The sequence below is a fragment of the Spermophilus citellus genome (genome assembly GCF_964194105.1).
Source record: "Spermophilus citellus genome assembly, chromosome: 7".
NCBI lineage: Eukaryota > Metazoa > Chordata > Mammalia > Rodentia > Sciuridae > Spermophilus > Spermophilus citellus.
The window spans coordinates 68,215,250-68,242,902 of record NC_138188.1 but is presented as its reverse complement, the minus strand read 5'-3'; the positions used below and the strand labels follow the sequence as shown (position 1 = coordinate 68,242,902).

Genomic DNA, 27,653 nt, shown 5'->3' with positions numbered 1-27,653 from the left:
AGCTGCAGAGAAATCCAAGTGTATTCCAGGTCTTTCCTCTTCCTTTGACCAACAATTACCTCCTCTTTGTTGTTATGACAAAATGTGGGATTCCAAGGGAGAAAGCCAAGCTACGTAAGCACATTGCAAACCAATGCTCACACCATACTTGCTAACATCATAGTAACCAAAGGAAGCCACATGGTCAAGTCCAAGAGCAAAGTGTACTTTCTTCTGCCCACCACAAAGCCAAGACAAAGATGCGAGTGCAATATTGCAACAGGGAGGGAAAAACTGAGAACAAATACTCAATCTACTACAAGTGCTCTAGATTTGAGTTACTTTCCCTTTAATGAGGAAGTTGGCCTAGGTCGGTGGTTCTCAAACATGGATCTACTAGCCAATTGCATGAGTCACTTGGGAAAACATTTAAACATTTAAAATTCCCAGAGTTGGATGTGATATTCAATTCTATGTTTTTCTATTTCCCTTCCCCACACCAAACCAGGTGATTCTGATACATGACCCCTGGACTAGATGTCTCCAAGGCCATTTCAAATATTTTTAAGTATCTGCTCTACCATGTGCAGGAATAGAGCATCAGGTGCCCTGAACAGGTCGTCCTACCTGTCTGACAGTGCAAATCATACATTTAATTATGATTCAGATTCTCCCCTCCCAGTTTTTCAACTATGCTGATGGCCTTCAGTAAGTTAGGAATTTTATGTTTGCCACTATTAAAAGTTAGTAACTTCTGTTCCCTTCTCACCATGACACAAGTCCCCTACCCAAAAGCAAACCTTTTAATACCCTTTTCTTCTTTCAGCGTTACATCTAGACAACAATAAGCATTGAAATCTTTTAAAGTCACTTGCCTACAAAGATCTGTCTATTAAGATAAGCAGTATTAAAACCCCTGTTTTATAAAGTCTCACAGTTTTCAATTAGAAGACAGGCTAAAGAGGAAGCATCCAAATTGAGATGAGAGGTAAAAGAAAGCTTCCTTTCCTGGGTCTTGGAAAAAGATAAATGTAGAAATGAATTTCTCATCTAATTATTCATTCCTGTTTATATATTCTTTAATGATATGTTTCCATGGTTACCAGCGTTGTTAAATGCTGCCTGTGTTTCATTTTGCTTTGATGCTATTTGAGGTAGTACACCAGTGGGAGAGGTTCACTTTTAAATGAAAGATGTAATTGAGGCATGCATTTGATCCAAGGTTGAGTGTTCCTGTGAAGGAGATAGTGACCGTGACATTGTTTGCTGGTTGTGTAATTTTGTGTAGTTCTTCTATTGATGTTCTGAGTGTCCCAGGCATTAGGCAGGGAAGAAGAAAGGAAAGGAATAAAGGAGGAAGGAAGGATAGAGAGAAGAGACCAGGAGGGAGGGAAGGGATGGGGGGGGGGCGGTCTGAACCATACAGATATATAAATTCCTTTTTATATTTCAGTACTGTTATATATTTGGCTTAGTCAAACTGTCATGTAGGTGAGGTAGCTTTTGTTCTCCCTTTTCCCCATATCATCCCCCCCTATTCAATCCCACATGCACATGTCAAGAGCCAAAGCTCTCTTCCAAAAATGAGTCAATTACTTCACCTCAGTGGGAATTTCAGCAATAGGGCCACCTCTCCAGAGGTTGCCTTTGAAGCCCTAACTCTCACTGCAAAATAAATGGCTTTGTCCCTTGCTAAAGCAACTTCAGGCATCCAGATCACACAAAGAGTTTGGGGGCAGGAGTCACTGCAAGTGTCTTGGGAAGTGCCCTGCCAGGGGCAGCATATTTCACTGGTACCTTGGCCCTCTAGGTGCAAGTTGATAATTCAGGATCCTTAAAAAAAAAAAAAAGAAAGAAAGAAAGAAAGAAAGAAAGAAAGAAAGAAAGAAAGAAAGAAAGAAAGAAAGAAAGAAAAAAGGTGACACCATATCAAGTGATAAAATTAATACTCAACCATTCCTGAACAATATTTATTCTGTGCTCTTCTTTAGAAATGTGTATTTTTAGTGTATTTTTAAACCACCTGTATGGTTTTGCAGTAATATCATAAAGTGATGGAGAAAGTTTATATCATTTAAATAGTCAGTTTTTTTTCTTTTCTTCTAAAAAGCTTTTGGGGTTGATCATGATTTTTAAGGAAAGGAAAAAGTAACCTCTAAATTTCTTTTCATTTTCTCTTATTTGAGAATGATATGGGTTTTAGAGATTTAAGGCAATTTTATCCTTTTTTTACCTGAACAAATTCAGGTCTAGCTGTTTGATTCTGGGATTCCTATAGCTATTCTACTAGGTTGCCACAAGGTTATTTTGTTTACATAAAGACTGCTTTCCAGTTTAAATTTGTGGGCATATTGTTTGCTTCTTTGTTTTTGTTTGCATCTGAAAATCAAAAACTGTTATGAGCAAAAGCAAATTTAGAAGTTTTTATGGTTTCCTTTTATATTTTCCATAGATTTTTATGGGTTATTGATTTACAAGCTTGCAGAGAAATTGAGGTCACTTTTTTTAGCATTTGGAGATGTAGAATAACTATTCCATGAAATTGTGAAATTTTTTAAGCTGTTCAAGTTCAGCCAGGTATAATATAATCGGTAAAACTCAGAGCTTTTAATATTTTTATTTATATTCAGTCATCCTTTTGGCATTTTTGCACACCAATTAAAAATAAATTCCCCTCTTTTTGAATTCATATGATTTTGTTTTCCTCACTAATTATTGAAGACTGTCTATTCTTCCTGTACCTGAATGGAATAATTTTTTTCATAATAATTTTCCTTCTTCCAAATAATGAGAACTTGGTGTTTCAAATGGCAACCTTTAACATGTGGCATGTTTTATTTTATCTCAAGATGATAAAGTAACTGATGAGCTAACCTATTTTTATCCAAGAAAGTATGGGTGCTATGATATGTAGTGCAGCTCAAACTATGAATCAACAACCTAGGAGGGAAGATAAACTCTCAAAAACCTCTTGAGAGTATTATTTTAAGCCCAAACCTAATGAGACAAAAAACATCATAATTAGCATGCAAGTCTTCATTTCACTCATTTTTCAGCCTTCATCAGGTCAAGGTTAGCTTGCTGTAGCATCCATTCATGAGAGGCAAATTGGGATGAACTAGACACTGGACAGATAACACAGAATGTTTCAGTGGCAGGTTTTTGACAATAGCATTTTATTTCCTTTAATATCTCTTAAAGGTTGTACTTTGTTCTTATTTACAGGGCACACGGAAATACACACACATGCACACATGCACACACACACCTTCATATATGTATGTGTGTGTATTTTTAATGGTACTTGTATGTTTTTGCAGTAATATCAGGAAGTGATGGAAAAAGTCCATATCATTTAAATAATATGTATGTGGATATGTAGTGTACACATACACTCAGGCATACATTTTGATAAATCCATTGTGTTTCTCACAGATGCAGTTCTCCCCTCTCTGAGATATCTTGATGGTAGGGTGACGTGATGAAAAATCATGAATAGGAGGCCACCTGCCCCATGAAATCAATCTCCTGTAATCTGTTGCTTTTTAAAATAGAAAGTCCTTTGGGTGAAGCCACAGCCTGAAAGAAATTAATCTCAGGCAAATGAGAGAAATAAGAAAGGATAAGAAATGTCTGGTTGCCAGGAAAGGCTAAAACTTGAGGGAGAAAAGAAATTACAGGGAGGTAGGAGAACACCAAAGGCAAACTTTGAGTACTATTGACAAGGCACAGTTTTCCCTTCTACTGGATTCTGCATATACTGTGGTCCCTCCCTGATCTGTTCACCAGCACATATGCAGCTCCCAGAGGATCTACCAGTTTCCAAGGTGAACAGAGCTTGTTGGAAAGTTCTTTTAGGACCTTGCTCCTGCTGGGGTTTCCACTTCTGTCCTCTGGAGCTCTATGCAAGAATTCTTCATGTATTTTGAATCCTATTTCCGTGCTTACAGTAGCATGCTTTGGAATAAACACCAAGTTTTCCTCATCTGTAAAATGGGGTAACAATGCCTGCTTTCCAATGTTATATGTTGGAATATATATATATATATATATATATATATATATATATATATATATATATATATATATTTAGTTGTTAGTGGATCTTTTTATTTTATTTATCTATTTATATGCAGTGCTGAGGATTGAACCCAGGGCCTCACACATGCCGGGCAAGTGCTCAACCACTGAGCCACAATTCCAGCCCCACAACATTATTTTAACAAATCAACAGAATAACTTATATACAGCACTTAGCTAATAATGCACAGTGGACATTCAACTAATAAAAGAGTTTTAAGGATTAATCCATAAACTAAATGAAGCCCACAGAGGCAAAGTCCAAGAGCACATTGGTATTTGATAATAGGCAGTTTGTCTTTGCAACCTAAATCTTGTGTCCAGGTTAAATAACCTTGTATCCTTTTAACTTCTTCTACAATTTATACTTCTTCAAGGGAATCCCTTACTGTTCCATCTAAAGTCAACTTACATAGTAGGCCAGGAATTAAAACAAATACTTGGCAGAAAAGGCAATACAACTTTGGGCACCAGATCACCAGGTCCTTGTGCTAACCCTGCTGTTAATTAGCTGTGTGCACTGACAAGCCATACCTCAATTTAAAACCATCAGTCAAGAAATATAATGAAAACACATCACACAATTAAGGACAGGAACACTTACCTTTATATGACTAAACAAAGTATAGACATGAAATACAGGGCCAAAAAAGGGTCCCAAACTGTGTTGACATTTACCACTGAACACAGAGGCTGAAGCTCATTAGTAATACCCATTTGTCCTTATGAAATAATTGCAGGTAATGTAGCTATTTATTCCTGTGATACCTCTTGGTGATTCATTTTAAGTCATCAAGAATAAAAGCTCTGTGGCATCCTAAAGAGTCTGGAGGCTGCTGAAACCCACACTTGCAACTCTGAGTTTCTATCAGCTGGTGTTTCCCTAATGTGAAAGCAGAAAATTACTCAGGGTCTTTAGAACAAGAGCATAATTTAAATTCTATTTATAAATTATATGTACTTTGCCAGTGAATAAGCCAGACCAACCTAAGCCCATTAGTATTGAAGCTCCCCTACCAAGAAGCCTTTCATTTAATTTTTGTAAATTTTTCTCTTTGAGATAGGCATGTTAGTTGATAGCATATTAAATCTAATGAGAGACCATGGACGAAACAATTTCACTTGTGGTCAGTATGCGCAAATGATGAACTTTCTGTTTTGTGTTGGGACTGTTATGAAGAAGATCTTGATCAAGATGTGGTTTGATGTAGTCCACTTTTCCTCATTTAGTGTTAGAGTCAAATTCTAATTGTCCTTGGAGTTGGGAATAAGACTGTGTTGGAAAAAGAAAAAAAGAAATTAATGTTGATCTTACACTTCCAGGAATTTATAATCTAATTAGAAGAGGAAAAGGATCTTCAGTATAGGATAAAGCACTGGCTTAGGAGACTTAGGCTCTCATTTTACTTCCATTTCTAATTTTGTGACCTCAGATAAATCAGTAGAATTCATCAAGACTGCTTCCATTAGTTATAAAGTCAAATATTGTAAGATAGCTTCTTAGGACCTTTCCAACTCCTCAATTCTGCATTGAGAGGACAAAGAAATAAAATTTTGCCACAAAATATAAACTATTAAAAAATAATGCAGGGGAAATTGTAGGTATTAGTGCTGAAGTTATTCAACAAGGAAACATATCTAATCAAAGCTGTAAGCCTGACTCTTACAAACTGGATGGTGGACAACAGTGTACACACACACACATACACAAGCAAACAACATATTTACACACATATATATATATACATATATGTACTTATATATGTTGTAAAATTACTACAAAACTAAGTTATAAACCAGAAAGGATAGCAGAGTAGAGAATTTTTAAAAAAAACTATAAAAATCTGTTTACCTTGATACAAGTAACCTGATCATATAATCTTCAGTGACTTCCAGACAATGCAAATAAAAATTAAATATCTTATTTAAACGGCATAAAGATACCCATAACTTTCACATCACAGGGTTGACAGATGCACTGTCAAAACTGCATATATTCCCTTGTATTAGGAACATACAGAACTTAGTTTCACAAAATAATTCCTGTAAAGTCAGGGTAATATTTCAGTATTAAAATGTTGATCACTAAGGCAGGCGCAAGCAGCCATTATTACATGTTTTATTCTGATGTAGCATTATATTAATAAAACCATCATAATTTTATATCTATCCTCATTATTGCATAAATGATACAGTCAATAAGTTTATAGGGAAGAATCAAGGTAAGATATTTAGGATAATCTCTTATAGATGATTCTAAATTTCAAGAAAATTGAAATCTTCCAATCAAGGTAATATGTATTTTCTGGATTAAACTTGAAATAAAATGTCATTCACAAAATAGTATTTTTCCATTTTCTACTGAATTATAGTCATCATTCAAAATTGTATCATCATCAATAAAATAACAAAATGTTATGTTAGCCACTAAACATACTCATGTAATCACTTATAGCTTGCAATAGTAAATTTCTTTTGAATTTAGTAATGTTTACTCTGAAAATAAAATAATGTCCAATCACTAATAATATTTACCTAGATTGATTTTATGAGAATTAAAGAAAATAGCATATAGGAAAGCATATATTACAATGCTAAGTGAACAGTTGCTATTTTATCTCTCAAATTGCTGTTTTTCTTCACTTTTTCATACTACATAAGGCTTATCAGATAAAAATTCATTTATTATCATTTTTACATATTGAGAGAAACTAACTGCTATAATGCACAACCCCAAACCTCAGTAACTTAAAACAGTAACATTTGATCTGTCTCTCACACACTAGTCCAGTGTTGGTGTTTCTGACTAGTTGTAGCACAATCCACAACTTGAGGACACACACAGTTTCCACTGTGTAGCTCCATCTTCTCCCACATTCTGGGACTCCTCTTCCTTCAGGTAGCCAATATAGAAAGAAAATACTTAGCATGGTTTATGTGCCAGGCATGGAAAAAAATTAATGTTATTCTGCCCACATTCACATTGACCCATATCAGATACAATAAGCTACAAGAGTCTGGAAAAATCTTTCTGCTATGCCCAGGAAGTAAAGTCTTAATTTTCAAAAAAAGAAAGTGAAATATAATACAAGACACTAATTCTAAATTCTATTTAAAAAAAAAAGTTGTACATTTTTATAAAGTCAGTTAAGCCTTCCCAAATCTCAACACATTAGGTTGGAAAATTCCTAAGGTTCCTTTTAGATCTAGTCTTCTAAGTAAACCAACTTACTAAAATTGTGGCCAATGAAGAAATAATTTGATAATATATAATAATTTAATTACATTTGCTAATTGAAACTAACTGGATTTCTGCATACTTAAACCACAGTTACCAGGCACATTGTTAAAAAGTTAAAATACAAGTAACCTGATCATATAATATTTAGTGACTTCCAGACAATGCAAATAAAAATTAGATCTCTTATTTAAATGGCATGAAGATACCCATAACATCACAGGGCTGACAGATGCACTGTCAAAACTGAACTGCATATATTCCCTTGTATTAGGAACATACAGAACTTAGTTTCATAAAATAATTCCTATAAAATCAGGGTAATATTAAAATGTTGATCACTAACCTCCCAGTATTAAAATGTTGTCCCAAACCTCCACCCAAAGAATAGGTGGGGGAAATTATATAATTCCATCATCCTAAAATTATTTGAGGTTTATTCTTTCTGATAGCTTTATTCTAGCTCCTTCGAATATTTTTAAAAATTACCAAGGAAAACCAACCCTCTTGGGAGAGGGAATTCAGTTTTCTGTTCTTGTTCTTTTTTTTTTTTTTTTTACTTGCTAGTTATCTTTATCCTTCTGCTTTTGTTGTTTTTAGTTTACCCTTGATAAAGTATCCCTGCTCCTTTCTCTCCTATAGTCGCTGTACATTTGTCCTGGGCAAGTTAATTGCAAAAGTAGCTGTTTCTAACTTAGCTAAAGTACAATAAGAAAGTATTATAAGTTGAAATTTGTCAAGGAAATGAGCTACCCACATACACTCTTGGCTTATGTAACTATAATATAGGCTTTAATATTTGATCAGTATGAAGATAACTGTAGGAAGTTACTGCAACTCATGAATATTATCATGTACTTATAAATCTTCTGTTTGAGTATCAGAAGAGAAAGCATGATTAACCATAATGCACATGGAACAACAGGGCTCAAGGACAGACGCTTTTCCCCATTCTCTGCATATGTGCAACATTTATTGGCATCTAAGAAACTTACACATTAATGAAGTAACTCAATTGCAGAATGTTTATCAAATTAAAAAGTATCATTGGAAATCTACTTCTATTTTTAGTACAGTTTTTTATGTAAGCAACAATTTCTCATCTAGTCTCTTAACTATTTTCAAACTCAATGAAAAATTTTGACCATAAAAGGTAACTTAAAATCTTTATATTTCAACACCGTTGATTATTTCAAAATATTCTAGGTTTTAAAAATTTATAAGTATGATTTTAATTTCCACATATTAGACTATTTTGAAAGATAAATCTAACTCTAAATTACCAAATTAGAACAGCTCTATATCAACAAATTTAGTAACCTAAATGAAATGAGCAGATTTCTGGATATGTACACCTTACCAAGACTGTACCATAGAGAAATAAAAAACATAAATATACCAATAACAAGTAATCAAGTAATAAGATTGAATCATTAGTAAAAAGTCTAAAAAAGGGACCAGACATCTTTACTACTGAATTTTATCAAACATTTAAAGAATAACTAACACCAATGCTTCTTAAGTTATTCTAGAAAATTAAAGATGAGGGAATTCTTCCAAACATATTCTATGAGGCCTGCATTACTCTGATACCAAAACCAGGCAAAGACACAACAAAAAAAAAAAAAAAAAGAAAACTACAGGCCAATATCTTTATGAACATAGATGCATCAATCCTTGACAAAATACTAGCAAACTGAATACAAAAGCACATTTCTTTAAAAGTAAAAAAATTCACCATAATCAAGTGGGATTCATTCCAGGGATGCAAAGATGGTTTGACATACACAAAAAGAGCATGATACATCCAACCAATAATATAAGGGGCAATGTCTTAATACATGAAGAAAAGGCATTTGATAAAATCCAACTTCTCTTCATGATAGAAACACTGAACAAATTGGCTATAAGAGAAACAGACCCCAATATAACAAAGGACATATATAATAAGTCAATAGCTAACATTATGACAAACCTAAAAAGTTTTTTTCCCTAAGATCTAGAAAAAGACTAAGATGTGTACATTCACCACTTTTATTCAACATAGTGCTGGAAGTTCTGGCCAAAGGAATTAGGCAAATGAAAGAAATAAAAGAAAAGAGAAAATGAAGTCAAATTGTCACTGTTTGCATATGATATGGTCTTACATATGGAAAATACCAAAGACTCCACTAAAAACAATTATTCAAATTCAGCAAAATTGCAGGACACAAATCAACATACAAAAATTAGAAGTATTTATATTTGCTAATAGCAATTTAAAAAAAAACTAGGCAAAAATTTAATCAAAAAAAATAAAAGATCCTTACAATGAAACTATAAAAAACTGATTAAAGAAGTGGAAGAAGACATCAAAAAATAAATACATCCCATGTTCATGGATTGAACAAATCAATATTGTTAAAATGGCCTTACTACCCAAGGCATTTTATAGATTCAATGCAATCCCTATAAAATACCAATGACATTCTTTACAGATATAGAAAGAGAAACCTAAAATTGTATGAAACCACTCACAAAGAAATAACCAAAATTGTACTGAGCAAAAGCACAAAGCAGGATACATTACAGTACCTGATTTCAAAATGTATACAAAGCTGTGGTAATCAAAACACCTTGTTATTGGCATATCAGTAGGACAGAATAGAAAGCCTAGAAGTAAACCCATACATTAATAGTCAATTGAATTTTTATAAAGGTACCTAAAACATATTGGAGAAAGGATGGTCTTTTTAATAAATAGTGCTGGGTAGACATTATTATCCAAAGTACATGTATGAAGACACAAAATTTGTGTGAATATACTTTGTATACAACCAGAGATATGAAAAATTGTGCTCTATATGTGTAATAAGAATTGTAATGCATTCTGCTGTCACATATAAATAATAAAATGTTAATTTTTTAAAATGGGGCTGGGAAAATTGGATAGCCTTATACAAAAGAAGGAAATTAGGACTCCTTTTGCCAGTTACAAAATCAACTTAAAATGGATTGAATGTAACACCTGAAACTATGAAACTACACACAATAAGAAAACAGAGGAAATGCTTCAGGATATTGGAATTCAAGGACTTTTGGACAAGCCCCTCAAAACACAGGGAACAAAAATGGCATTACATCAACCTAAAAAGCTTCTGCACAGCAAGAAAATACATTTATCAGCTTGAAGAGACAACTGACATAATTTTAGAAGAAAATATTTGCAAACTATACCTAGGACAAGAGATCAATAACAACAATACCTAAGGAACTCCAAAACCTTATCAGCAGAAAAACAAATGATTCACTAAAATATCTAAATAGGCATTTCTCAAAAGAACGTTCACAAATGACCAACAAGTACATTTTTAAAATGCTCATTATCAGTGATCATCATAGAAAAATGCAAATCAAAACCACATGAGATATAACCTCACTCAGTAAGAACAGCTGTTATCAAAAAGATAAGAGATAACAAGTGCCAACAAGGATGTAGACAAAAGGGAACCCTTGTAAACTCTTGGTAGGAAAGTAAAATAGGACAATCATTATAAAAAGAATATGGTGGTTTCTCAAAAAATTAAAAATAGTACTAGCATATGATCCACGAATCTCACTGCTGGTATATATCCTAAAGAAATGAAATCAGTATGTTGAAAATAAATCTGCATTCCCATGTTCATTGCAGCATTACCTAAAGGATGGAAGAATGGAGGCAATCTAAGTCTCCATCTTTGATGAACAGATAAGGAAATGATGGTGAATGGACATGATGGAATCCATAAAAGAAAGTGAAATCCTGTCACTTGTGACAACATGGATGGAATGGGAGAAAGTGAAATTAACCAGGCACATCTCAAAAAGCTAGAAGAAAGGGCTTAAAAGTTTTCACCATGAAGAAGTGATAAATATTTCAGGCAATGGATATATTTCACCTAATTAAATAATGGATACATGTCAAAACATCACTTGGTATTCCATTAATATGTACAATTATGTACAATAAGTATATGCTTTATGTATCAGTTAAAATTAATTAAATTAAGAAATTAGATATCATGATGCAATAAAAATCTGATGTTTTTGTCTTTAGACCAAAATAATAAAAATCCCCACTATTTTAATAAAGTACAGATGCTATTTTTTTCCAGATTGCTTCATTAATGAGCTATTCAATAATGTATCAATGATGCTGAAAAAATATATAATATTACTCTATTCCTTTACAAGAGCAATGTAAGACAGTTCAAAGCCTCAAAATTATCTGTCTCTAGAAGAATAACAAAAAAGCACATTAAAACACAAGAGAGGATATTTCAGAATCTCTGTATTCTCGGTTCTACTCTGTTGTGATAGATCTTCTTGGGGCTCTAATAATTTCCTTTAAGAAAGCATCTCCGCAGAGAATTCAGCTCTTACATACACATTCTACTCATCACCCAGTTCCTTACACATCTTCAGGATGAAAAGCAGAAGTCACAAAAGAACCATCACTATTGGTTCTCAGTGGGGAGAGGGGAAGCCAGCTCTCCAGCACACTTTCCTGAGTGGCAAGCCTGAGGTCTGAATGCAGTGCCTTGAGCATTAAGCCAAAAGCACAGATCCTTCAACAAGCACATCAAGCTGCCATGTGAAAACCACACTCCTGCCACTTGGAAAAAAAAGCTGGTGCAGGCTCTTGGGCACAAGTCTTGCCATCCCTGCTGTGAGATGGCTTAGCGAAGCTACCCTGCCAGCTTCCACTTAAGCTGCCAGCAGTTGGAAGAGAAATGGGGTAGGGAGAGTGTTTCCTCCTGTCCTGGCCTGATTGGGATATTGCTAATGTCTTTCTGGAAGCAATCAGGAGGATGAAATAAATACCTTCACTAAAATTTGTTCACCCAGAACTTAAGACAAAATGCTCTTCACCAAGATATTCAGAAAGAACAACAGAAACGCTTTTCAAGGTGTTAGAAACCACTGTGGGTTTACTTGTGCCCTTGCAAATGTGTTTGTTATAGTACTACCTCCCAGTGCCCCAGAATGAGATCATATTTGGAGACAGGATCTTTCAAAAGGGTAATTAAGTTAAAATGAGGTCTTTATGGACACACAAAGAGTAAAGAGGATATGAAGACGTAGGGAGAACATGGCCATCCACAAGCCAAGAAGAGGGATTTCAGGAGAAACCAACCCTGCTGACAATTTGATCTCAGTTCTAGACTCCAAAACTGAGAAAATAAATGTGTGTTGTTTAAGCCACTCAGAGTGTGGTGTGGTATTTCATTATGGCAGTCCTAGCAAACCAACAACAACAAAAAAAAAAAAAAAATGAACAGCTTCAATAGCAGTAAAGTCAAATCCTGACCTTACAACCAAGATCTGGAAAAGCTTCCCTCCCCAGCATATCACTGCACACACATCTTGGTCTAACTGCACTCTTGCTTGGTCAGGACAAGCCATCCGGGCATTCGTTCCAGCAGTATACAGAACGTGTGCACCACACTGGGGCATTATTTCTCCCACTTGATATAAAGGATCTTTATTTTTGCGGGAGGACCACTGGGGCCTAACACCATGTCTGATGTTTTAGTCTACATCTCTAAATTCCACACCGGCTGCCTGCACTGTGTTTGTTGGTATCTAGGCCTCAGTATCCAGGCCCTGCCTCTCATTGTCAATCACCAATGCTGTCTGAGTGCCAGCTCTGGGTTTGGCCTCACAACTCTATTCTTTATTCCCTTTCAGTTCCTTGAACTTGCAAAGAACCTTGTTACAGGAGATATAATTTCTGTTCTTTAGTCTTTTAGAAATTATTGAAGTTCATTCAGAAATTTTCCCACCATTAATTTTACATAATTTTTCAATGCTAGTGTCAGAGAAAGAAGGGCCTTTTGCATCCATAAAACATGCACAAAACTCCTTTCTATGGATAACATAAATGGTCATAGAAGGCAACCAAAAAATCACTGAGAAATAGAGTAGGGAAGGAATAAGTTCCATTTGGGTGCCTAGTTTAAAAATCAACTCTGGGGGCTGGGGTTGTGGCTCAGAGGTAGAGCACTTGCCTAGCATACGTGGGCACTGGGTTTGATCCTCAGCACCCCCATAAAAATAAAATAAAGGTACTTAGTCCACCCACAGCTAAAAAATAAATGTTTTTAAAAAATCAACTCTGAAGATATACAAAATGTTTTCAAAATACTATGCTGATAATATAAATTGTTGTTCATTAAGTGAGTGTGGTTTTTTTTTCTCTGTTAGTTCAAATTTTTTACTTTTTTCTTACAGGTTGTTGGGGCTCCTAGTTGTTAAGAGGAAATTTTTGTTCCTATAAATAAATATGGATTCTTAAGCAATATGGTTTTATGCCATTTTCAGAAAAAAATGAGATAACTATAGACATACTTTTTATTCCACATTCAAGCCTTATTAGAAGGAAAAGTTATAGGAAAGGGATAAATTCCTTTTAAAACTTTATGTAACTTTCTTTTTAGTCTGTTATAGATAGTAATAGACCTATTTAAAACAGGAAGTTCAAGGCGATGACAGAGCTTTACCAGGAATCGTACATGGGGAAATATAAAGAACTTAAACAGCTGAATCCACCTTAAATGTCACTTGTGATGTAGAGGGAAGGGACACTTTGCTGGGAGGAAGTTGAGAAAGGTTCTTCTTATTCCAAAAGGCTTTCCCAGGTTCTAGAGGATGAAAAAAAAAAGTGATGTGATGTCTATCTAGTTTGCCATTCTTTTTATAGAAAGCACTTAAATCCAGATAGTTCAATAAGTATTTTGCAGAAAACTCTTTTCCTATAAATGACTCCCCAATGTCTACTCATCAGTAAGTTAATTATAATGTTGGACTTAAGGATTTGATTTCTAAAATCAATCAAAAAATGACACATTGAAAAATAGAATTTTTATTTCCATCTTAAACTCAGTGTAGAAGTACCTGTTTACAAACTTTCTTCATTTAATTGGATTTCTTAGTATGAAATAGTATTTCCAGAACTAATTACAATTTTGTTCTAATGAATATTTAGCACCAAAATATGTTATCTTTGCAGTACAGTATATAGATTTCTAAATCATCCATAAAGGTAATTATATTTTTTCTTTCTCAAAAAGTCATATATTGTTATTGATGCCAAAATGGGTCGTTTACTTCTTCTCAGGCCATGATTGAAGAAGCCATCACCAGAGCTGAATCTTTCTCAGTTATGTACACACCATTTGCAACAAAAATAAGAGCTGATAAAATAGAAAAAGTAAAAGAGGTTTTCACAAAAACTCATCCTGCGTATGTAGAGTACATCTACACAGGTAAGACTCAACATCTTCAGTTATCAGCTGATCCCTTATTTCTGTTGAAATAAATGCAGAACCCTTTCTGGTTCGTTTTATGTTTGTGTCAGGGTATTTCTATTTAAATCTAAGGAATTGAAATGGGAAATTGTTTTAAGGTTTTAAGTAGAACTGGCCTTTACAGGTCTAGCACAAAATCCCTTGAGCCTTCCTGTTTCTGTTTTTAAAGGAAGGGGTAAAACCTAGAAACTTCAAGGCTTTTTAAAAAACAAAAGCAATACCTTTGGTAAAATTTCATCTTTCTATATATCCTTCATCAGTACACTAGGTGATTATAGTATTTTCCTGAAGACTGACTTTTTTCCAAAGCCTGCTCTTTCTGCTTTCCTGTCCCCATCTTCTTCACCCCTCAAGCCTCTCTCTTCTTGAAAAACACTGGTTTCCAAATGAGCTCTGGATAGCCAAGGGTACCTGAGAGGACACACATTGGTATTATACTTTTTCCTCTCTTTTTCTGGGAATTGTCCTTTTCCTTGTCTTTTTCTTTAAAAGTCACTTACTTTTATTCATTCATTCAAAATATTTCTTCCTACCTACTGTGTGTCAAGTGTCAAGGAGTTTTGTTTTGTTGTATATTAAATGAAGGGCCATTCAGCAATGACTAGTGTTAAGCAAAATCCCTAAATGTACACACCTAATATCACAATCTTCTATTAAGGCCAGTTCAACTCCTTTAGGTTTTAGGGGCTGAATTGTTGATGCATAAGATTAAAAACATACTCTGTCCTTGGCCATTTTTAAAGCACCATGTGCTCTGCATTTATTGTCCCTTGTTGTTCCCATAATCTATGAGGTTAGGTGATTTGCTTTAGAAACAAGAAAAGATAATTGAGAAAAGACAAATAGCTTTCTCAAAGATGCCCACCCGATTGTTTATGGCAGGCTTTAGATTGAACCCATATCTTTGCCATTGAGCTATACTGTCTCCCTGTGACAGAAGCATTAAGTTAGGTCCTGTGGATTCCTTATTTTTCTCCACAGTGCCTCAACTTCAATTAAATAAATCCAACCAATAATGGTTGAATACTAATCTCTGAGGAACAATGGGAATTGAGGGCAGAGAAAGGGAGAAGATCATACAAACTTTGCCGTAATGACCACTGACGCTGATTATACTCAGGTTGAGCATTTTGTAAAAAGAGAGGTAAAAAATTTCCAGAACTTTGCTAATTGCTGCAAACTTTTCATCATTTTGCTATGAACATTTAAAGATGGGTTGTTTTTTTGTTTTGTTTTGTTTTGTTTTTTGGTGGTGGTGGGGAGGGGCACAAATCATGCCCATTTAGCCTCATGGGAAAATGAGTCTGATGCAGTCATTTTCACGGCTGCTCTCAGATCCATTGGTAAGGAAGAGGGATTCACTAAGGAGATCATCAGTTTGCCAATTTCTCTTCTGGTAGAAGGAGTTTAGTTATATTTAACCTACTTCACAGAGAAGTCATGACGATTAATTAATACTTAGGAAGCACTATTGCCACTGAGAGTTTAAAAACAATAATAACATTAATGAGCCAGACTCATGTCTCATGTGACTCCATCAAACCTGTTATCAAGATGAATTATGATCTGCTGGCAAGACGATTCAAGCTAAAGGATCTTATACTGTAGAAGAGAAGATAATTATAAGTTACTAATGATTGTTTCTATTATTTTATAATTGCTAATTGTGAGAGTATGACAGTGCAATATGAGACCCTGAGAGGAAAGATACTACTCCTGGCAGAGGATCATGAGGTAGTAAAAATCAGCCTAGAGTTTAACTCTCATTGGGCCTAGTCAGGTTCTTTTCTCTGTGGAAATCATGATTTGGGTTAAGACTATTGACTTGGTGACATGATTTGCCTCTGTATGAAGAACTAAAGGGTTGTCTAGCTATGTGTGCACAGTGGGGAAGGGGACTTCTTTTCCCCCAGGCACTGCCAAGGTGAGTGAGAACACAGAGCATGGGCGGGAGGGGGGAAGGAAGGTCAGGTGTTTTCTTTAGCAGCTGAACCTCTCTCCCAGGAGGTGCAGAGAGCTGTCTAGAGGAGGCATCAGGAGCCACAGATAATAACTAGGAAGTGAGAAACACAAAGAGAGATTGGGCGTAGGAGAAATAGTTACTTTTTGTTTGTTTTTGTTTTTGACATATTCCCAAAACCAGAATTCTTTTATGAACTTTGTAGATGGAATTCAAGACGCTTCTGTCCTGATAAAAATTTATTCACTTACCCATTTCAACAAATATTCATATAGCAGGAGAGTCTGCACAATCACACAGCAGATGTGTGCAGACATAAGACTGTTTCCGCATGATACTCGGGCTAGACAAGTGCACAAGTTTCTGCTCAGTGCTGACTGTTTCATAAACACTCCTCCATGTGCAATCAACTCCATCCTCAAAGACACTGAGTTTGTACACTCACCCTTCCACAGACAGCTACAGGTGAGGCTGGCAAGTGTGTTTGTATCCACCCATAGAAATATATAGTTGCAGGAGAGAAACTGACGCCCCATGGAAGATGAAAGCCAGCCTTAGCAGCAGCAAGGCACTAAGCAATAAAATACACTAACTAATAAAATACAAAATAGGGCTGGGGGTGTGGTTCCGTGGTTGAGTAACCCTGAGTTCAATCCCTGGTACCCCCCCCCAAAAAAAAAAATATATATATATATATGGTGCTCATTGAAGCAAAAGAAATGGAGGCCATATGTAAAAATTTCTAAATTACAGAAATCATCTAAACCAACCATCAGTAGATGAAGTTTGTCATATAATCTGTACCTCAAAAATCTTGGATGAGGAGACTTGCTACCAAAGTTTTGCTGGAGAAGTAGTTATGATCATTAAAACTTGGAGATAAGCACCTTTCATTCTGCCAGTGGAGACTGGCAAACAAATTTCCAACTCAGAAACCCTGCCCAACTCCAGGTCACCTTCATCAAGCCCAGCTTGGCCTGAGAACAGTACTCCCTGGTCACATGACGAGCTCTGGCTTGTGGTGGTGAGGAGCAGGGAGAGACTCCCACAGTAGTGCTTTCTCTCTAGCCAGCCCACAGTTCACAGTCACCTCTGTCAGAGATTTCCACAGGAAAAACAGATGCAGGATGGAGGCGGTGAATGATAATTAATTTTGAAATAATGCTTAAATATAGATCTGATGTTTAAATATTTTTTTTAATTGAAGAGGCCAACTAAGTGAGAAATTGGTTTTATAGTGATGTTTCATGTGAAAGTCTACTCATCACCAGTGGTAGGTACTAGGACTGCCTTTATAATTTCTATAGGGCTGATGAGGGAGGGTTAAAATTCAAATATGCTTTATAGGACACCCACATTTACACATGCTCAGAAACTTACTCCTCATCCTTTTCTGTTTCAGAAACATACTAAGACCCACCCAATCTTAAAGTCATATTATAATAGAGCTGTATTGTATTCTGTTTCATGGAGAAGAAATTACTTATTTTTTATAGTATAGCTCTCCATTCTTCTTATTTAAGGAAAAATCCAGTTTGATTCATGCAGAGTAGTCAGGGCATATAAAACAAATAATAATTCACCAGCCCCAGAATTATTATGTTTTCATTTATAAAGATTTTGCTTGTGATTTTTATTCATATATTCCAATGAAATAATGCAATTCTGCATAGTTCCTATTCTTGCATGGTTGTATTTTAATAATAATAAAGTAATACAATAAGCATATCCTGTCTCCTCTTGATGAAAATATCAAGATTTATTTTCTAAATAAATAAATATTCAGTAATGGATATATGCTTAGTAATGTTTAATAGAAAAGTTTTCTGGATCAGATATCAATTACTTTAACACTTAGGTGGATAGAGTCATATTTTGTCTTTCCAATGCAATTTAACTCCCAAGAGTAAATATGTATGTTCAGAGGAATAATATATTGTTTTAAAATAGACCTTTAAAAATTGCTTTTCACTGAAATTTATAACCTCATTCTTGTTCAGTCATCATTTACAAACAAGGATAATACATTCTTTTGTTCTCTAAAACACGAAGTTAAAATTTCTCATTTTATTCTTTCTTCTTTAAATTATGTAATTTTACCATGATCAAGAGTTTTCAAGATCAGACTATTTTCCTCTTTGTAACTAGCTTTCTCAAATGGAAAACTTGAGAATTAAACAGTCTGTATTCCCAATATCGTTAGGAAAGTGTTACAGCTGGATTAATTATAAAGATAAGTCATCTCATATTTGTAGAATCAAAGAATCATTCCCAAAGAAGGTCCTCACATATGGGTCTGAAATCTCTGTTCTTTTTTTTTCTTTTTTTTTATTGTTGGTCATTCAAAACATTACATAGTTCTTAATATATCATATTTCACAGTTTGATTCAAGTGGGTTATGAACTCCCATTTTTACCCCGTATACAGATTGCTGTATCACATCAGTTACACTTCCATTGATTTACATATTGCCATTCTAGTGACTGATGTATTCTGCTGTCTATCCTATTCTCTACTATCCCCCTTCCCCTCCCCTCCCCTCCCCTCCCCTTTTCTCTCTCTACCCCCTCTACTGTAAATCATTTCTTCCACTTGTATTATTTTTCTCTTACCCCATCTTTCCTCTTATATGTAATTTTTTATAACCCTGAGGATCACCTTCCATTTCCATGCGATTTCCCTTCTCAGTCCCTTTCCCTCAGAGACACGGCGTCTGATAGAAGAAAAAGTTGGCTATGATCTACATACTGTGGGGTCGGGCTCCAAATTCCTCAATAGGACACCCATAGCACAAGAGTTAACAACTAGAATCAACAAATGGGACTTACTCAAACTAAAAAGTTTTTTCTCAGCAAAAGAAACAATAAGAGAGATAAACAGGGAGCCTACATCCTGGGAACAAATCTTTACTCCACACACTTCAGATAGAGCCCGAATTTCCAGAGTATACAAAGAACTCAAAAAATTAGACAATAAGATAACAAATAACCCAATCAACAAATGGGCCAAGGACCTGAACAGACACTTCTCAGAGGAGGACATACAATCAATCAATAAGTACATGAAAAAATGCTCACCATCGCTAGCAGTCAGAGAAATGCAAATCAAAACCACCCTAAGATACCATCTCACTCCAGTAAGATTGGCAGCCATTATGAAGTCCAACAACAACAAGTGCTGGAGAGGATGCAGGGAAAAGGGTACACTTGTTCATTGTTGGTGGGACTGCAAATTGGTGCAGCCAATTTGGAAAGCAGTATGGAGATTTCTTGGAAAGCTGGGAATGGAACCACCATTTGACCCAGCTATTCCCCTTCTCGGTCTATTCCCTAAAGACCTAATAAGAGCATGCTACAGGGACACTGCTACATCGATGTTCATAGCAGCACAATTCACGATAGCAAGATTGTGGAACCAACCTAGATGCCCTTCAATAGATGAATGGATTTAAAAAATGTGGCATTTATACACAATGGAGTATTACTCTGCTTTAAAAAATGACAAAATCATAGAATTTGGAGGGAAATGGATGGCATTAGAGCAGATTATGCTAAGTGAAGCTAGCCAATCCTTAAAAAACAAATGCCAAATGACTGCTTTGATATAAGGGGAGTAACCAAGGTCAGGGTAGGGACGAAGAGCTTGAGAAGAAGATTAACATTAAACAGGGATGAGAGGTGGGAGGGAAAGGGAGTGAGAAAGGAAATCGCATGGAAATAGAAGGTGATCCTCAGGCTTATACAAAATTACAAATAAGAGGAAAAGAGGGGTAAGAGAAAAATAATACAAGTGGAAGAAATGATTTACAGTAGAGGGGGTAGAGAGAGAAAAGGGGAGGGGAGGGGAGGAGAGGGGAAGGGGGATAGTAGAGTATAGGATAGACAGCAGAATACATCAGTCACTAGAATGGCAATATGTAAATCAATGGAAGTGTAACTGATGTGACACAGCAATCTGTATACGGGGTAAAAAGGGGAGTTCATAACCCACTTGAATCAAACTGTGAAATATGATATATTAAGAACTATGTAATGTTTTGAACGACCAACAATAAAAAAAATAATAAATAAATAAATAAATAAATAAAACACCCCTTGGTTCAATCCCCAGTACTTATTGTTTTGCTTACTATAATTTTTTACTTTGTCTTCATACCCTATAGTTCAGGTATTCTGCTTTGCCTCTTCAAGAGTGTCTTAGCTGTTTTTGGTCTTTTGCATGTCCATACAAAATACATTACATGTTGATTTCTGATTTCCACAAAAAAAAATCTATTGGGGTTTTCATTGATATTTGAATCTATAGATAGATCAATTTAGGGGAAACTGGCATTTTTATGATTTTTAATCATAATTTATAAATGTAGTATATCTCTTCATTTAATATTTCTAAATTTCTCTCAATATTGTCTCAAGAGATTTCTGAACAGAGTTGCAGATACCTAGAAATGACTTTAATGGGTAAACCCTCTACACTTTCTAAATCTAATTTTTATCTATTAACTCATATTTTTTTGGGAGGGTACCATGGATTGAACTCAGGGGCACTCACCCACTGACCCACATCCCCAGCACTTTTTGTATTTTATTTACAGACAGGATCTCACTGAGTAGCTTAGTGCCTCAATGTTGCTGAGGTTGCCTTTGAACTTGCAGTCCTCCTGCCCCAGCCTCCCAAGCCGCTGGGACTATAACGCATGCGCCACTTATCTCAGATTTTCTACATATTACCTGTTGACTTTTTTCTTCCTATCTGATTTTTAAATAGTTTGTATTTTTCTTGGACTTACTAAATTGTAATGAAACTACCCTGAAGAGTTCTTAGTAAGCAAACTTATTTTGTTTCCAATCATATCAAGACAGTCTTTAGCTTTTTTATTTTTATTTTTGCTTTTAATTAACATACCATAATGCTACATATTTTTGAGATACAGAATGATATTTTAATATGTATATACAATATGTAATAATCAGCTCAGAATAATTGGTATATTCATCACCTATAACATTTATCATTTATTCATGCTGGAAGCATTCAAAATTCTCTCTACAAGCTATTTTTAGTTAATTGTCAGTTGTAATTACTGTATCATGTTATAGAAAATTTGAAGTTATTCCTGATATCTAATTGCATCCCTGGAAAATACTTTATTAAGTATAGCATTTGTTTTAGGATTTTATAAATACACATTTTTCTAATGTGTTATATATATAGTTTCTTAATTTTTTAATCTTTTCCTTGATCTTTTGCATTTATAAAGAACTGATTTTTCCTATTTTAATCTGTTAATGTGACAAATTACATTGACCAGTTTCAAATATTAAACCAACTTTGCTTTCCTGGCATAAATCAAATGGTTCAGGATAGGTTTTTCTTTTTACCAATTGCTAGTAAACAAGTCAATTAACATTTTATTCAGAATTGTTGCTTCTATGGTCAAGAGATGGACCTTAATTACTGACAGTGGCTTATTAACCTTGAGTACTGAGAGTGAGACTGGTTTAATTTCCTCTGGCTCACCTCTGTTCCTAGGGCTCAGACCCTAGTATTCACTGCCCTCCACATTGTTACCCTTAGGCACTATTAAACTCTGAGCCACTTCTTTTGGGTCAGAAAATGCCCCCTGGACAAAAGCAGCACAAATACTGGAATTAGCATAGCCCATATCACCCCTCACTTCTCTACTAAGTAATTCTTCATCATCGTATTAGTTCTTTGATGCTGTTAGAAAGATGTTCCTTCCATACTTCTGGGGTTTTAGATGTCTTCAGAAGGAAAGTTGGTCCACATTATCTGTTCTGAAATAACAAAAAAAAGAAACTTCTGTTCTAAAATTCTGTAATGTTTCAAGTTTACTAAAAGATATAATGAATAGCAAAGTTTTATTTTAGAAATAATATTTTTAAAGTATATTCGAATCATTAACAATTAGGGAAATGCAAATAAAAACTACACTGCAATTTCATGTCACACCATTAAGAATGGCAATCATCAAGAATACAAGCAATAAGCCAAGTGTGGTGGTGCATGCCTGTAATCCCATCACCTTATGAGGCTAAGGCAGGAGGATCACAAGTTCAGATCAACCTCAGCAACTTAGCAAGGCCCTAAGCAACTTAGAGAGATGCTGTCTCAAAATGAAATATAAAATTTAAAGGGCTGGGGATGTGGCTCAGTGGTTAAGTGCCCCTGAGTTCAACCCCCAGTATGAAAGAAAGAAAGGGAGGGAGGGAGGAAAGAAGGAAGGAAGAAAGAAAAATACAAGCAATGATAAAGGCTAGAGAGAATGTGGACAAAAAGTACACTTTTACACTGTTGATGGAACTGTAGTTAGTACAACCACTATGGAAATCAATATGGAGATTCCTTAAAATACTAGGGATGGGACTACTATATGACCCAGCTATGCCACTCCTAAGTATTTATCTTGAAGAATTAAAATTAGCATACTATAGAGACACATGCATATCTGTGTTTATAGCAGCACAAGTCACAATAGCCAAATTATGGAACCAGCCTAGGTGACCACCAACAGAGGAATAGACAAAGAAAATGTGGCATGTATACACAATGGAGTTTAATTCAGCCATAAAGAAAAAATGAAATTATGTCATTTGTAAGAAAATGGATGGAGAACATTATGTTAAGTGAAATAAGCCAAACTCAGAAGGTGAGTTTTAAGTATACATTTCAGTGGCATTCAATATATTCATATTGCTGAGCAACTATCATCACTAGGTAATATGTCTAGTACTTTCTTGTCTTCCCCAACTGCAGCTCAATACCAGTTAATCAATAACTCACCATACCCCAGCTTCTGTCACTTATCCTTCTACTTCATATCTCTATGAATTTGACTGCTCTAGGTACCTCATATAAGTGGAATCATATATTTGTCCACTTTGTGTCTGGCTCATTTCACTTAGCATGATGTCTTCAGGATTCATCCATGTTGTAGCATGTCAGATATTCCTTACCTTTTAAGGCTGTATAATATTCCATTGTATGTACGTACCATATTTTGTTTGCCCGTTCAGCTATCATTGGAAGCTTGAGTGACTCCAACCTTTTGGCTATTGTGAACAATGCTGCTATGAACATGGGCATACACATATATGTTCAAGTTTCTGTTTTCAGTTATTTTGAGTATATACCCAGAAATGGAATATATGGATTGATTTTTGGAGGATCAGTCAATAAAAATATAATGATATTTCATAACAAGGCCATCATCAAGATATATTCAGTTTTGCTAGCTGCCAAAATAAGAATCCCCATTTGTCAAGCTTTTATTATTTTTAGGTAAGGAAAATATTCTTCCCAGAAATTTAACTTAAAGTATTTATATGTATTTTATATCTCAACCATAATATTATAAATATCACATATTATTTGTAAATACTAGCTAAACCCCTGCCTCAAGAGCCTTTGTTTGGGGCTGGGAGTGTAGCTAGTGGCAGAGCGCTTGTCTGCATGTGTGAGGTACTGGGTTCGATCCTTGGTACCGTATAAAAATAAATAAACAAACATTTTTAAAATACTGCCAAAAAAAAGAGCCTTTGGCTTTGAATGGCAGGAATCACAGCTCAAATGGCTTTGGGACATAAGTTTTAAAGGTGCAGGAGGAAGTATTGAACACACTGATTTACATAAATGAAATATCTATAGGTAGACTGTCTTCAGGTATCAATCCAACAGCTTCGCATCTCTATTCCCATAATCAACTTTATTATGAAGTTCTACCATTCTACCTGGTGTTCCACTACCTGCACCATGCCTTTAAGTACTAGGTCCTGATATGTGAGAGCTAAATGCTCAAATATCTTTTTGGATCTCAATTCGCCCAAAGGAACAGTGGGTGCCTCTTCCACACAATTCCTGGAGCTTACTTTTTCATATTGACCCAAATTGCATCATATGCTTATGAGTGAACTAATAACTAAGGTCAAGAGCATGGCATGGATTGATTGATTTAAATCAACTGAGTCTTACTTTTAGAGTAAGAGAGGACTTGGGGAAATCCCCCAGGAGAAAAAAAGAGGTTGAGGGAATGAATCCAGCTAGCCAACAAATCCAATGACCACCCCAACCCCTACATAGTGCAGTAAGACAGACATCTGTTGGAACTATAACAACATTGTGTTATTTCATCAGTAGTGAGTCTTATAAATATTGACGGGAAGAGCAGTACTTTTATAATATTTATATTGTCTTAAATCTACGTTGACAGAGGTATAATTAAGGAACTTCAATGTAATAAAACACAGAGTAGAGGTACAATATAGTTTATTAAGCATATAACTTTAGAATTAATTAGAATTTTAAGTACAGGTGATAAGAGGAAACTTAGACATACAAAAATTGGCCTCAGAGAAGCAGACCAACAGCCTGAAGTGAAAATGAGGATTTCCAAGAATGGAACCCTTTCTTTCCACTTGCATCTATAACTCTAAAGTTACATTAAAGGTCAAAAAGGAAACATCATTTATTATACAAAGATTCATTATGCATATGGCTTTCTCATGCATCAAATGCAAAAATCAAAATATACTATTTACTTTGAAAAGTAGAAAACTTCTTATTATTTATGAGGAAGGGCAGTAATGATAACTAGCTATGAAGTTGCTGCCTTCTGCTATTTTCTTGCTGATGTGAATTTGTGGATTCCTTCCAAGAAAGGAGGATTGGCATTAAAAAAGAGTACAAAATAAAACTCAGAAGTGTCTGAAAAAGAGGTAATGACAAAGTGTTGGCATTATGAAGGTACTGTAGAAGCTAAATTCTGAAACCGATCAGTAAAAAGAAGTCGTATAAAACTTACATGGTCCCATCTCACACCGAACAATTGGGACCTTTAGAAATGAGATTTTGCTCTAGCCCAAAATGTCAGAACATTTTGTTATGGACAAAGGGCAGGGAAATGACAAAGACACCAGAAAATAGAGAAGGAAATGAAACTTAAAGAAAAGTAATGATAAAACACTGATAAAGTTGCATATTTCTAAAAAAAACTTAAAATCTCCGATTTTTCTTTTTTAAAAAATTGCTTTGAAATATCCATTCACTATCTGTTGGCTGTGGTTATGACTAGGTGTCCAACAGAAAACAGTGAAATAACGGCATTTATGTTTCCTACTTCCAGAGAGCTCAAATTTTATTTTGCCAATATTTAACTTCATAATAAATACAACTATCCCTCACATGGAGATGGGTCCATTCATCTATAATCATTATTTCATGTTTTTGCAGATGCTTCTCTGGTCCTGCAAATGGTTTCTATTAATCCAATCTTCCTTTGTGACTCAGAGTCCATATTTTTCAGAGAACAAGCTGCACCAGAACAACAACCTGACTAGGAAACTAATTTTTCCATCCAGGCAAAGCTGCAGTTCGCCTGGGCATCTCCTCCACTGAGTTGCCCAGTACACATTATTTTGCCTCACTTACCCTTGGTAAATTGAACAGAATCCATTTAGGATTTAGATAAAATGCAAAAACAAAGCCTATGTGATTTTGTTTCCCCTAAGTTTAGTGACAGAAAATAAATCATATCTCAGAAACTGGATATTTTATTAATCTAGATATGTTGCCTGTTTTATTCATTAAAAATTTGAGATTTGGAAAAGTTTGTATCTAGATTCAAGCATTGATTGAGCACCTGCCAAGTATTTGGGCCTGAACATAATTGGAAATGTGATCTTCAAGAGCATTGAAATTTGCTGAGGAGTTCAGACATAAACCCATAAGACCAGAGATTCACTCTAGTGTACACAATATAAGTTTTTAAGAGTGTGAAGGGGAAAAGCTGGATAAGCGGATCTTAGGTTTGGTACATTTGGAAAGACAAGGATCAAGTGAATAAAGGAAAAATGGGGAGAGAAGGTGGGTGTTTGTGGGTGAAAAAAATCATAAGCAAGAGTTCAGAGGTGGGATGAACTCAGGCTGGTGAACTTGGTGAAATCAGAAGTTAATGACAAAGATTCATGCCATAGATTCAGGTTCAGGTACTGATGTGAAGCAGATGCACACAGTCGAGGACCTCAGATGTCAGAAAAGTAGAAATCACCTGAAGAAGGCAGTGAGAATGACAAAGGTGACGTTCTGGAAATATTCATCCAGTGGTGGTGTGGAGAAATTCTTAACAAGAAACAATACTGGTAACCTTGAGACCTGATGGAAAACTCTTTCTGTAATCAGATGTGATGAGAAATTTGACGAAGACAATAATGGTAATGCAAAGAAATGAGATATGTTGTGATGGGTGGATTTGATTAGTTTCCGAGACTCACTAAATGTCAAGGAATAAAAGAAAAGTCAACAACAATTTCAAAAATTTAAGCCAAAATAATTGAGTGAATAATGGCTGTTCTTATAACACACTGGTAAACACTGGGGAAAAGGAAATTTTGGAGTATAAAAATCACTTTTGAGGAACAAATTGGCTCTATTTCAAATAACTTTGAGAATGACAAGCAAATAACTACGACACAGCAGATATTTGGAAACATGTGTTTGAATTTAGTGAAAATTTTCAGATGGGACTGTAGCTTTGATCCTCAATATTTTCATTAGAAATAATAGCTAAAACCATAAGCTATAGAAATTCCCAAAGGTGTATGTAAGAGAAAATGTCAGTGAGCCACAGATAGCCTTGGGGAGCACTGAATGAGAACGCAGGAAGAGAAAGGGAAAGAAAGGAGCCAGTGCATAAAAGAGAGATAGACAGACAGAAAAGAGATCACTGCATTCCAGGAAGGTGATTTTAAGGAGGAAGCAACATTGCAGGGAGATCAAGGAGCTTCAATAATTTAAAGACTTAAAAACTGGTCAGTTCCAGCCTTTCACAACAAAAGAAAATATTCCTGATTAGAGAAAAACTATTTGTCTTTTTTTCCAGGAGTTAGATTAGGGGAAAAAGAATTGAAAGAATGTGGTTTTCCAAGAAATGTAATCTGCATAAACTGTCTTTGATATTATTTTTAAAGCATCTCCTTTCCTAATAGTAAAAACTCAGAATGATATCATACCTGCAAACTGATATTTTAATAATAAATTTAGGCACAGTCA

At 35.1% G+C, this 27,653-nt stretch overlaps 1 protein-coding gene across 1 annotated transcript in view; it reads left to right on the top strand.

Moving 5' to 3' along the window:
• SPATA16 (spermatogenesis associated 16) overlaps window positions 1-27,653 on the top strand; it is a gene marked incomplete at both ends in the record, with an annotated part of 242,557 nt that overhangs the window by 167,063 nt on the left and 47,841 nt on the right. The window contains one exon of the mRNA XM_081302727.1: window positions 14,436-14,583. Coding sequence (XP_081158853.1) covers window positions 14,436-14,583 — 148 coding nt within the window. The remainder of the gene's footprint in view (window positions 1-14,435; window positions 14,584-27,653) is intronic.